The sequence below is a fragment of the Trichomonascus vanleenenianus genome (genome assembly GCF_965637985.1).
Source record: "Trichomonascus vanleenenianus strain CLIB 3782 genome assembly, contig: TRVA0_042S, whole genome shotgun sequence".
NCBI classification, from domain to species: domain Eukaryota; kingdom Fungi; phylum Ascomycota; class Dipodascomycetes; order Dipodascales; family Trichomonascaceae; genus Blastobotrys; species Blastobotrys vanleenenianus.
Window position 1 is genome coordinate 90,747 of NW_027481845.1, and position 12,383 is coordinate 103,129.

At 48.6% G+C, this 12,383-nt stretch overlaps 8 protein-coding genes across 8 annotated transcripts; 4 read left to right on the forward strand and 4 right to left on the reverse strand.

Annotated features, from left to right (window-relative positions):
- Positions 1 to 62: 62 nt before the first annotated feature.
- On the forward strand, positions 63 to 1,088 carry TRVA0_042S00870 (uncharacterized protein; the record flags this gene model as incomplete). Its single annotated transcript, XM_076686710.1, has 1 exon — positions 63 to 1,088. The coding sequence occupies one exon, from the start codon at positions 63 to 65 to the stop codon at positions 1,086 to 1,088; it is 1,026 nt and encodes a 341-aa protein (XP_076539072.1).
- Positions 1,089 to 1,218: 130 nt separating this feature from the next.
- Positions 1,219 to 1,878, reverse strand: SNO1 (pyridoxal 5'-phosphate synthase glutaminase subunit PdxT; the record flags this gene model as incomplete). Its single annotated transcript, XM_076686711.1, has 1 exon — positions 1,219 to 1,878. One exon carries the CDS (start codon positions 1,876 to 1,878, stop codon positions 1,219 to 1,221), a length of 660 nt encoding a protein of 219 aa, XP_076539073.1.
- Positions 1,879 to 2,654: 776 nt separating this feature from the next.
- SNZ1 (pyridoxal 5'-phosphate synthase subunit PdxS) lies at positions 2,655 to 3,590 on the forward strand (the record flags this gene model as incomplete). Its single annotated transcript, XM_076686712.1, has 2 exons — positions 2,655 to 2,725; positions 2,780 to 3,590. 2 exons carry the CDS (start codon positions 2,655 to 2,657, stop codon positions 3,588 to 3,590), a joined length of 882 nt encoding a protein of 293 aa, XP_076539074.1.
- Positions 3,591 to 4,416: 826 nt separating this feature from the next.
- TRVA0_042S00936 (uncharacterized protein) lies at positions 4,417 to 5,487 on the reverse strand (the record flags this gene model as incomplete). The annotated part of the gene is made up of 1 exon (XM_076686713.1): positions 4,417 to 5,487. The coding sequence occupies one exon, from the start codon at positions 5,485 to 5,487 to the stop codon at positions 4,417 to 4,419; it is 1,071 nt and encodes a 356-aa protein (XP_076539075.1).
- A 354-nt stretch (positions 5,488 to 5,841) lies between these two features.
- On the reverse strand, positions 5,842 to 6,276 carry TRVA0_042S00958 (F-box protein; the record flags this gene model as incomplete). Its single annotated transcript, XM_076686714.1, has 1 exon — positions 5,842 to 6,276. One exon carries the CDS (start codon positions 6,274 to 6,276, stop codon positions 5,842 to 5,844), a length of 435 nt encoding a protein of 144 aa, XP_076539076.1.
- Positions 6,277 to 7,899: 1,623 nt separating this feature from the next.
- Positions 7,900 to 9,369, forward strand: QDR2 (quinidine resistance protein 2; the record flags this gene model as incomplete). Its single annotated transcript, XM_076686715.1, has 1 exon — positions 7,900 to 9,369. The coding sequence occupies one exon, from the start codon at positions 7,900 to 7,902 to the stop codon at positions 9,367 to 9,369; it is 1,470 nt and encodes a 489-aa protein (XP_076539077.1).
- Positions 9,370 to 9,449: 80 nt separating this feature from the next.
- TRVA0_042S01002 (uncharacterized protein) lies at positions 9,450 to 11,183 on the reverse strand (the record flags this gene model as incomplete). The annotated part of the gene is made up of 1 exon (XM_076686716.1): positions 9,450 to 11,183. The coding sequence occupies one exon, from the start codon at positions 11,181 to 11,183 to the stop codon at positions 9,450 to 9,452; it is 1,734 nt and encodes a 577-aa protein (XP_076539078.1).
- Positions 11,184 to 11,716: 533 nt separating this feature from the next.
- Positions 11,717 to 12,370, forward strand: TRVA0_042S01024 (uncharacterized protein; the record flags this gene model as incomplete). Its single annotated transcript, XM_076686717.1, has 1 exon — positions 11,717 to 12,370. The coding sequence occupies one exon, from the start codon at positions 11,717 to 11,719 to the stop codon at positions 12,368 to 12,370; it is 654 nt and encodes a 217-aa protein (XP_076539079.1).
- Between the last annotated feature and the right edge of the window lie 13 nt (positions 12,371 to 12,383).

Consider the following 12,383-nt stretch of genomic DNA (forward strand, 5'->3'; position numbering starts at 1 on the left):
GATCTCTCGAGGAAATCAGAGCAATCATTAAACCACTCCTCTCCTCTTCCTCCTTAACAATTATGAAGCTCGCAACTATTTTGGCCACTGCTGCTTGCTTTGGTAGCTCGGCTCTCGCTCACATCCTTGGTCCGATTACCGTTGGACAGTACAATGATACGAAAGGTAATCCAGTACAGATCCACTCAGGTGGAATCTTTACTGGAAAGGATGGCAAATTCTATGCCTATGGCAATGATTTCAGTGGCGACACTGGCGGTGATCCTTTCAAAGCAGTTGCACTCTACACTACCAAGGACTTAAAGAACTTTGAGTACGTTTCTGACATCTTGACCCCTGATTCTAAGGGATGGAACGACACGTCGACCAATTGCACGAACTTTGCGGTCCTTGAGCGGCCCAAGATCATCTACAACAAGAAGACGCACAAGTATGTGCTTTATTCCCACGTAACCGACGCCAGCTACAGTGTCACCATGGTTGGCGTCGCTACCGCTAACGACATCACTGGGCCATGGGAGTTCGTAACATGCTACAAGCCAGGCGGATCCTATTCCTGGGATCAGACAGTGTATGAGGACGACGATGGGAGTGCGTATTTGATCTACTCATCTAATGCCGATGGTACTGGTACCAATGGCGCTCTGAGGATTTCCAAGCTCTCCGAGGACTATCTTTCGGTTGATGTGGCTGATGTTGCTACTGGACGAGGACAGCTGGAATCGCCGACTGTGTTCAAGAACAAGGGTCTATACACCCTTGTCGTCAGCCACACTTCAGGCTGGTCTTCCAATCCTAATGTGTACAACCAGGCCCGATCTGTCGCTGACCTATTGAGCGGTGGATTCTCGACCGAAATTGCTCCAGACTCTAGCAACACTTACAATTCGCAGATTTACAGCGTGTTGCCAATTCACACCAGGTTTGGCACGTCGTATATTTACCTTGGCGACAGGAACAACTACCCGCTCCTTTCGACCTCGGAGTACGTATGGTTGCCAATGAATGTGACGTCTGAGGGGGTCAATTTGGTGTACTACGACTCTTGGTGCATGGACACTAACAGTGGGCGGTACTTTGAGTGCTAGGTTCTCATGAATCAACTATCTTCAATCATTAGGAGGTTGACTCATTACCAATTACCGGTAACGTTATAGTCAATCAATTATTAAATCATCTATCAATTAATTAATTATCGCTCAAGATGGCTTTTACAGCCTATAGTACATAGTTGTTGATCCACCACTCGTGGACCCGGGTATCATTAGTAAGTTCGGGATGGAAGCTTGTGCCGAAACAATTGTTCTGCTGTACGGCAACAATAAGATCGTTGCTCGAGCCGTCTCTAGCAGGCACGGTAGCGAGTACTTTGGCCGGAGACTTGACAGTGGGGTCAATCGATTCGACCACTGGTGCCCGAATGAAGACACACTCAAACGGCTCGGGGCCAATAAATTGCAGCGGCAGGTCCTGGCAGAATGAGTCCAACTGTCGTCCAAAGTGGTTCCGGTGCACGGTAATGTCTAGCCCTCCGATTGGAGTCGGCTGGCGCTTCTTATCGTTGGCGTCAGTCTTGATATTGTTGGAGAGTAGGATAAGCCCCGCACAGGTACCCCAGACGGGTTTCTTGAGCTCGTGGACGAACTTTCGGAGCGGCTCAAACATGCCCATTCGCTCGGCTACGAGCGACATAGTCGTCGATTCACCACCTGGTACAACCAGCGCATCACACTGCGCTAGCTGTTCCTGGGTCCTGACTTCTTGAACAACCACCGGCTGAGCGGGGCTTATTTTCTGCACCGATTTTTCCAGCAGCTGGATATGCTCTATGAATGCTCCTTGAAGGGCGAGGACGCCAATAGTCACAGTCTTTGTCATGATAATACCGCAAGATAGTACCGCAAGTAGAGAGGGGATAATACCGCAAGATACGGGGGGGATAATACCACTAGATATAGCTAGTGAGAGAGCTACGACCGAGGGAGAAAATGGCAAAAAGCCAAAAATGTATGCGATTCCTCTATATATATATATGTAGCTCTATAGTTAGTTTCCCCGTACAACGTACTACAGTACAATAGGGTCTTCCAGTCGGCTAACCATGACATAAGACAAATGTACGAGCACGGTTTACCATTATACTCGGACCTTTGGCTAATAGTCATGCGCAAATAACCCCCCCCCCTCGAACTTGCAGAGACTGTACAATGTAGTACATGTCTAACGGGGGTGGGTCGTATAGAGGATCGTGGCGGAGCGACCCGGGTCATCATAGACCGATGCCCATCACCCATCACCTGGCATTATTTAATCCCGAGTCAACAGATATTAGCGACAAAAACACCCCCATATGGCACTCCAATTTGATCCTGAGTGTAACATTGCGCTTCATTGAAGGGGCGGTTATTGCCGTAGGCGCGCCTAACCGCTCTGTCGCCCTACATGCGTGTGGGGTATTGCTCCATAACTCGGGTTTGCCAAACTGAAACTCCTATAGACCCTGTTGGATGGATTGAAAATGACTCTGCAGCCCCGGCGGGGGGACCAATAGCTGATTGGCGGTACACTACGGTCCTACATAGTACGCGTATATAAAGGGCGAATTGTCTCTGACATATCCAATTGCAAACCAAAAAAGAAGCACCAATTGAACAATGAGCAAGGACGCTGAATTCAAGACCAAGGCCGGCTTGGCCCAGATGCTCAAGGGAGGTGTCATCATGGAGTATGTTTAAATGAATTTCCCTCGATAATTGGTATTCTAACTAACTAAATAAAGCGTCGTTAATGCTGAGCAGGCGAAGATTGCTGAGCGGGCTGGTGCCTGTGCCGTCATGGCTCTGGAGCGGGTTCCCGCCGACATCCGAGCCGAAGGCGGTGTCGCCCGAATGAGCGACCCCCAGCTCATCAAGGAGATTATGGAGGCTGTATCCATTCCTGTCATGGCCAAGTGCCGAATTGGTCACTTTGTCGAGGCCCAGGTGCTCGAGGCTCTGGGCGTTGACTACATCGACGAGTCCGAGGTCCTGACCCCGGCCGACAAGGACAATCAGATCTACAAGCACGAGTTCAAGGTGCCATTCGTCTGCGGCGCCAAGAACCTGGGCGAGGCTCTGCGGCGACTCGACGAGGGTGCTGCCATGATCCGATCCAAGGGCGAGGCCGGTACTGGCGATGTCATTGAGGCTGTCAAGCACATCCGAACCATCAACCAGCAGATCAAGCAGGCCGGTACCATGTCTGACCAGGAGCTCTACGCGTACGCGAAGGAGCACCGGGTCAATGTCGACCTGTTGAAGCAGGTGGCTAAGCTCGGACGTCTCCCGGTCGTTAATTTCGCTGCTGGAGGCGTCGCGACCCCGGCCGACGCTGCACTGTGCATGCAGCTGGGTGTCGACGGTGTCTTTGTGGGTTCCGGCATCTTCCTTGGCCATGAGCCTGAGAAGCGGGCCAAGGCCATTGTGCAGGCTGTGACGCATTTCAAGGACCCAAAAGTCATCGCTGACGTTTCTACGAACCTGGGGCCAGCCATGGTTGGCCGAACCGTCGAGTCTCTTTCCAAGACTGAGAAGCTCGCTAACCGAGAGTAATTTTTTTTCATTTACGGGTTTCTACGATTTGTGTATATATAGAATGGAGAAAAAAAAAAGAGTCCGCGTCATTCTACGTACGTAATTGCTTGCTTGAGGGACCCTTCGCAAGGCTGCACTCGGGGTTTGGCTCATGTAGGTAGAGCCCTCCTGCAACTGAAAGGAGGGGGGGGGTGACTATGATGACTCAAAGTCAGCCCTTTCCTATAGGTGGTGGGTCCCATGTAACGAGACTCAATCTACCCCAGCATGTTTTCTCGATATAATCTATTATATTACTAGTACTTTAATGCCATAAATCGGTACTTGAATCTGGGTATTTACAAATGGTACCGGTACTGTAGTTATTTAATTTTCGCTGGTGTTTCATGTTATGGACTCTTTGATTCTCTGACTTTTCCATGGGGCTCCCTCATCTACCGGGTACGTGTATACTCTGCTCATTGTATATCTCTAGGTATACGGTAGTTGAAATAGAAGATAATGCAGTCCAAGTATGACTTTTGGGCAGGTAATCTATCCCAATTGGGTTGCAAACGTCGTGTATACATGTGGTAGACAGGACATCATTTAGAGCCAGTAACATACCTAGCATGTCAAAAATGTACCCAAGATAGTATAAAGGAGTAGTGTATAAAAAATTGCCCAAAATGACCATTGATTCCGCTATTAAAGTGGTACCATTAATTGAGGTGCTCCCTAAAAATCTAACCTGTGGGATTGTTTTAGGCCTTTAAATATCAAGGTGCTGATTAACCCCTCCCCTTCAGAGTTATAGCTACCAAGTATACAATAAGCTCTACCAGCGTAGCTTCTGTTCAATCTGTTACAAAATCGTGGCTTTGAACTTGGCGAGGTCGATCTCGTGGACTATATATCCTCCAAACTTGCAAGGACTGACCCATGATATCCGTTCCTGAGCACTATCGAGCCTCTGACTGGAGCTTAGTTGCAGGCGAGACAGCTTTGGGCACCCGCGGAGGAACCTGGCAAGCAGGGTCTTGATAAACCTGCGGTCGTCCGGACTAGCAGTAGTACCGAAAGGAATCAAGTCCAGATTGAGCCGATCCAACTCAGGGTATGTACCGATATAGCTTTCGTAGTCGTCTTTTTCTAGGTTAAAGTGGGCAATTCTCACTTGCAATTGCTTGATACCAAGGCCCTTAGAAGCTAGCGGCCTAAACTTGGCAGTGCCATTAGACACCTCCTTGAGGTATTGAACAGAGAGCGATTCCAGTGAGCCCTCAACTTCGAGAACGGCTTTCTCTAGGTCGGTTGGGATCTCGGGCCCTCCATACTGGAGAGTTTTGAGCTGGGTGGCCTGCTTGAGTTCGAACCAGGCAAGAACCGACGGCGCACGCTTCCGGACGAAATCACAATAGTCGGTCACGTAGAGGTATTCCACTGTGCGAGACACCATAAGCTTTGACCGAGCAAAATTGGTTACTTTGAAATTGCTAACATGGAGGTGCTTAACGGTGTCGGGTACCGAGAGCGATTCGAAGGCGTTACAGTCGGCGCTTATGGAGAGCCGAGTGAGGTCCTTGCTCACGCAGGCCAGGTCTCGCCATTCAATTGGGGCTTTGCCCTGCGTTCTTGAGAGCGGCATAGGGAGAGCCCGGCCTGTCTCGCCAAAAGACAGAATAAGCTCCACACGCCCTGCAAATTCCGCGGTGCCGTCGTCAAGCCAAATGTGCAGGCCATTGTCGCCCTCTTCATCCGAGTCATAGTCATGCAAATCATATTCGCCACGCCTGGACACGTACAGCTCTCTGATATTCATGCCCTCGATGTCAATGTAGCCTTTATCTCCTTTAACCTCGTGTGTGTTGACCCCCAGGTAAAACTCGACAGTGGGTTTCCATTTGTCCAACATTCGCTGGAATGCCAGAAACATTTCGTCGCGCACGCTGAGGTTGTAGCTCACCCTGACCGTGGTGATGCGCTTGAACAGCACGGGGATGGTCTCAAAGGCGTCCACATTCTGTTCAGTTGCCGATTCGTGGACTTTAGTGTACCGGTAGTGTACGCTCAGCTCCGTGGTGTAATTCGCAACGGCATTTTGGAACTGCTGATTTGGTGCCAGCTCTTGGAGCTGTTGGTAGCTTATCACGGTAGCCGATTTCTCGAGGTCAGTGTGGTTGCCCAATTCGGGAAAAACTCAGAGCCATTCTGTAGCGGGTCGGTGAAGAATCTCTCCGTGCTACGGCCTGGAACGATTGCTACCTTTTGCCAGGCCAATGGTTGGCACTTAATGAGTGAACCAATTCAGTCCCTGATCCAATTCAATCGCACTGAACGAGTAAACCAGTTCAATCGCCCTAAGCGTAACAAGCCTCGAGGGTCTTATTCTCGTAGCACTCAATGCCCAGGTTGAAGGTCTGTCGTTCCATTGTCGGGACACGAGTCTTAGCTTTCGCCACGCTGCGAGGCTGAGGTAGCCAAGGATCTGATTGCTGATTTCAATGGGAAGGCGGGTGATGAAATCAATGTTTTCCATTCTTTTTATCGTTTTACCTTTATCAGGATTTCCAAGAGAATGGCACGACTGTGAATGGATGGAATTGACGAAGACGGTATATTTATATTGATAAATTGAGGCTACCGAAGCGCAATATGATATATACGAAATGACGGGTAACCCTGCAATTGTTTTGGGGCATGGAATTTTTCTGATTACTTTCATGGTAGGTATGGGGTTTGATAGCTCAAAATTTCAATTGTGTGCAAGAGACGCTGACCGAAAAAAGTCGTAAATGATAGGTAGTGTTCCATAGCTTTGCCTCGTTTTATTGCGCTAAAATCGATTAGACTCGATGTCAAAACAGACGAGTCAATAAGCTTGAATGAGGAGAAGCGATAGCTCAATTAGACAAATAAGGTGGGAAGTCAATGGCATTGTACATATGTTGAACATCAGTCATTAATTACTACCAGGTAGAACACTATCAAGAATCATTAACTATAGTGCTATATGAAAATGGACCGAGATCGTATTTTTAATATTATCAGAATCTATTACTGGTATAACTGTTACTTATAATAATACAGTACTATCATTACAACTTCCCATATAACACTCTGAGATGAACTCGTAATGGCAGTCCTACGAAGCACCAGGTAAAAGCGAGTCTTCCATGAGTCAACAAGCATAAGGGTTGGCGGTCGCTGCGACCATGTAATAAGTGCTACGAACAGTATTTAACTACGTATGTAAGAAAGGAGTGACTCGCTTTCATTTCATATGTATCTAAATGAAAAGCACGTCGTTCGGCTCTCGAATAAAGCAACCCCACAAGTAGTCCGGTACTGAATAGCTGGTACATATGATGAGGCTCTGCATTGCTTTCCTGTAGCCCGATATCGCAGAACTCACTGAAGCCATTTACCGCAGTAATGAAAGCGCCGTATGCCCATAACGGCATTTGCATTGGTCATCTGGACGCAGAGCTACCAGTATATGCTCCGTCGTGACTACAGCTGAGCTAAGGATGTAACCTCGACATGTATCAAACTGTATGGATGAGTCCCAGGGACATTCACAATGTATCCAAGCATCATACGTTATAACGGAAGAAGAATATATTCAACTACAAATAAAAACTTCTACCTATGTGGGATTGAATGACCGAATGAGACTTTTTTGTTCCCCCTTCACGACTCAGCGGGATCGCAGATCCGGAAACGGCAAAGCGATATCGCTGCATGCGGAAAAACGACCATTAGGTACAATTTCGAACTTGTACTTTTTCTTCGAAATCACTAATTGTCTTTAAGAAAGAAGCTCACGTCACTGGAAAGATTATACTGTCGTCTTTTGTTGTAATAAAGGATTGTCTTTCTCAATTCAACATGCTCTCTCCCCCCCAGGTTCCGAGACACAAAGCCGTTGAGGTACGACATGCACAGAAAGAAAAACGACATCGGGGTTTTCGGACGCCGAGACGTGGGCCAGGATTTAAATATGTTATCACCGCCTGTGGAAGGCCTGCAGGACTACTTCCCCAGAATTTTAAATCACAGACTAGGCAGATCTGATCTTGCCTGGAAAGCTAGAGCCGCTCGTTAGGTACAACGCTTGTTAGACTATGTCTGTGAACTTGGCATGTCTATAGAAACGCAAGATCCTACGAAAATAGATGAAGGGGAGCAATCCCTGCCAATTGCACCTCTAGAGGGTGATATGCCACCAGTTGCTTCAGTCGGTTCTGTACCCGTAGAGCCTCCGGTGTCGGTTGGTTCTGTATCCATAGAGCTTCCAGCCGGCAAGGATGGAAACGAGATTCTTACAAATGATCCGCCTCCTGCAATGCCGCCGCGGTCGGTTTATACAACTGGCGAGAAGTATCTGATTGTATGGCTTGCATCAATTGCCGCGCTATTCTCGACTATCTCGTCTCCCATTTACCTTCCTGTCATCACCGAGCTCAAGGACTATTTCCATACTAGCACAGAGTCCATCAACCTCACAATCACTATGTACTCCATCTTCCAAGGGTTGGGCCCGGCGTTCTGGTGCCCCATCTCGGATGCCATTGGGCGCCGGCCGGTGTATCTGTGCTGCGTCACAGTCTACATTGCATCCTGCATAGCATTAGCTCTGACGCGATGGTACGCCATGCTCGTGGTGTTCAGATGCGTCCAGTCCTTTGGCATTGCGACGACAGTCGCCATTGGGTCAGGCGTGGTGTCTGATATCACTTCGCGGAAAGAACGAGGCCAGTTCATTGGCATTTACTCAGGACTCGGTCTCATTGGCAATGCATTCGGCCCTATTATTGGCGGTGGCCTCTCGGCAGGGCTTGGCTGGAGATCCATCTTTTGGTTCCTGTGCATTTCTGCAGGCGTCATGATGATGGTCCTGCTTATTTTCCTGCCCGAAACCAATCGGTACATCGCCATGGACGGGTCGGTCGTTCCATCCAGCATTGTCAACAAGTCGCCGTATGTGTACTTTAGGAGCAAGAAAACAGGCATCCCGCACGTGCGAAGCCAGGACCTGTCAACTCCTCTCGTCAGACAGAAGCTCGACCTCACTCTTGCTATTCGCATGTTGAGACATGTCGATGTCATTATGATCATTGCGCCAGCAGCATTGCACTACACAGTGTGGTTCATGATACTCACCGCCCAGAGCACACTGCTCACCACGGAGTACCACTTTTCAACCGCTCAGGTGGGCTGCTCCTATCTGGCATCAGGCATTGGTGGTCTTGTAGGCAGTCTCACGTCGGGCAGGATCATGGGCTGGACATACCGAAAAAGCCTCAACAAGTTCACCGCCCAGCAAAGGGCATTATTTAATGTCCCTGACTCTGACACGTCCTTTGAGCCAGACTTGTCCAAATTCAATATCCAGCGAGCCCGTCTCCACACCTCTTTCTACGGCTCTGCAGGATTGTGCTTTTCGGCTATCATTTTTGGGTGGACTATCCAGTATAAAGTCCAGTACGTTGTTCCGTTGGCCATGACTGGCATCGCGTCTTTCTCCGCAGTGTTTCTAATGAACCTCGTAAGCACTCTGTTGGTGGATATCTTTCCTACGGAATCGGCCAGCTCCACTGCATGCTTCAACCTTATAAGGTGCCTCATGTGTGCCGCTGGTTTGGCAGCAGTCGACAAAATGGTGCGCTCTTTGGGTGCGGGAGGTGCCTTCACCTTGATGAGCGGCTTGTGCGCCCTGTCAATGGCTCTCATATACACGGAGATGAGGATCGGATATACACTTGACCAGAGACGAGTTGCAAAGAGGAAGGACCTTGGTAACGATTTTAGCTGATTTATTTAACGTGCATTATCAATATATAAACTCTTTATGATTCGTAGAAAAACTTTTTTTTGAAGGAAGACCTTTGCCATCTATTGATGCACTCGAAGCATTGTGTCATGATCGCTTCTGATCTGCTGTGCGCTCCTAATCATTAGAGCGATTTCAAGGTTCTGATCTTGATTTATCCGCGTTGCCTGTTGAACGAGCTCCGCAAAAAAAGGCCGATTCCCTTCGCCAATTGCATAGTTCGAAGGAGAAGAGAAAAATGGCGTTTTAACTTCTCCTGGCGTGAGGTCGTACCATTTCTTAATAATTGAATGAATCTTCGTCTTAGTGGCGTTTCGGTGCTGCTCGAGCCGGTGATAATAGTCTTCCAAGAACGTCCTTGCCGCGGAGTGGTCGTCGGGGACTTTGAAATCATTCACCAAGTGAGTCTCCATATGGTTTATCCATTGCTCATACGGGTGAAAAAGCCCATTTGAGGGCATGTTGGCATCGACCCACTGCTGGCATTGATCACAGTATGCGATAACGTCCTGAACAGTGCCTTCGTTCTTGCCGCGCCGTCGCCGTACGGCCATGATACGGGGAGGGCTCACTCGCTGTCGAATTGCTGATATGACGCCGTGGGCAAATCTCATGTGACTTCTCCAGCTGTTCTGTCCAATCCAGCTATCGCAGCAGCCACAATATCCTTGAATTTCACGACTGTGCACTGTTTTGATTGACCGTTTCAACACAGGACTGTATATGTCAATCTCCTCGACGGGGCTATAGTAATAAAATGTTCCAACGTCGCCAAGGGCCTTGTCAGCCTGCATATCACTTCGTCCTTGAGCCAACTTTGACCAATCTGCTCCTCCGTTCACACTCGCCCAAAGAATGGAGTTCCACAGGTTCTGCTTGTTTTTCGACAAGGACCGAAACCTTGCCAGGTCTAAAGCGGGAAACGCGTCCGTCGGTCCTGCAAACCATTGTTTTGGATGGACGCTGTCAAGTTCCTTCAAGGTAAGCTCAGGCACGCCGGAGGACTGTTCAGAGCCACATGAGTAAAGGCTTTCATAGTTGTTGTTGACATATGCCGAATAGAACCCGTATATGTCAACAAGATGAATTTCCTGCAGCGAGAGGGGTCTTGTCATTCCATGCTTTCTAACTAGTCGCTCAATGCTCGCGACCATTTTCTCCTTTTCTTGGCCCATTGGAATAAACGTGGCCTGCAGAATGCAATTGATGAAAAACGGATAGCAGTCGTGGTCCACAAGATGCTCAGCAAGATATTCTTTTATCAGCGCTTTGCTGCCGCATACCTCTTGAATGTTCGCGGCAAACGTTCGTTTCCTGTCAGGAGTTGAGAATATCGGCAACCTCGGTCCATCCTTGCACAACTCATCAAGCACCAGCTCTGCTACTTCTTGAAACAATGTGCTCGAGATCTTATACCTCTTTTCAGCCTGTGCAGCCAGTTGATTCATGAGCCGATAGTAGTGGCACGCAAACTCGCTCATAGTAGCGTCGAGGTCATTAGTCACTTCGCTTTGTAATTCGGCAAAGTATTCTGATGCTGTGAGCGATTGTACAGATGCAAGCGCGGTATTGTCATCTGCAATTGATTCTTCGTCCTGGTCACTGGGATTTATTGGCCAGGACAAGGGCCTTTTGAATGCCCGGTCATCGGTTGACGGATGGTCTTTGCGTTTCTGTCCATTGGCAGACGAGGACGCGGAAAACGAGGTGGACATTTCCGATTCTAGTTCCATAGAGTACGGACCCGGTGGATTTGGAGTGCTAAGAGCAGGACTGAGATAGCAATAGCTAGCCATGGTGTATATATTGATTTTACTGGTCGCTGAGGAGAACAAAAAGTAGCAAATAAAGAAGAGGCTTGCTTTGGTAGATTATTATCATTTAGGTTCGCAAAAGCTAAACGCACGCTCTACCTTTGCCATTGCCCAAAAAGAGTGCTCATTACACGACTCAATCTTTTAAACCATGAATTTCCATTAGGCTAATGAGACTAGCTTGTTTGCGTTTTCGCAAACTTGCAAAGGATATAACATTCTCCAACGTTACTTTAAACAGCCAACGGGTATGTCGTCTGTCGTTGCGCATCTTACTTAGCTTCTTGTAGTGCCTGGATAAGCAATCATTGGTGAGGACTAACATACGAGGTGCATCCGTCGGATACGTTAATGGTGGAGATGCTTTACGTCGAGTCCTGCGTCTTGTCATGCCTGGTTAATGAATCATTTGCGGGGGACTCGCATACGGGGCGCATACGTCGGATACGCCCGTGTCGATATGCCACACTATATATATAGCGTATAATGATACAAACCATGGAAGACAACAAAAGATGACATTTGTGAAATCCAAGCACAACCCAGAAGACCTGGTCAAGACGCTTCTTGACACTACTGTCGAGAAGATCATGCCCCTAACTGCCAAGGGAGTGTCTTCCGGATCGAAGCTTTTCGGGGCGGCTATCTTCAAAAAAGACACCCTGGAACCGGTCCACGTATCGACCAACAACGAGAGAGTATCGCCATTGCTACATGGGGAGACCAATTGCATTCAGGAATTTTTCACCCAAATCCCGAAGGAATCCCGGCCCGACCCAAAGGATTGCGTGTTTTATGCCACCCATGAGCCGTGCTCGCTATGCCTGAGCGCCATCACCTGGGCCGGCTTTAACGAGTTCTACTACCTGTTCACATACCAGGATTCGCGGGATGAGTTTGCCATTCCATATGATATTCAAATTTTGGAGGAAGTCTACCGGGTCAAGGCGCCAGGCGACACCGAGGAGACTTTGAAGGCCCGGCCATTGTACAACCGGGACAATAAGTTCTTCACTTCCCGCTCCGTTGCCGAGATCGTGGACACCTGTGCTTCTAAGGGGCCTCTCGAGCAGCGAATTGCGGAGATTAAGGACAAGTATCGCTCTTTGAGCAACACCTATCAAGAGGGCAAGGCCAAAGGCGTTGATAGCTCTGCCGTCTGGGCGTAAATACGATATAGCC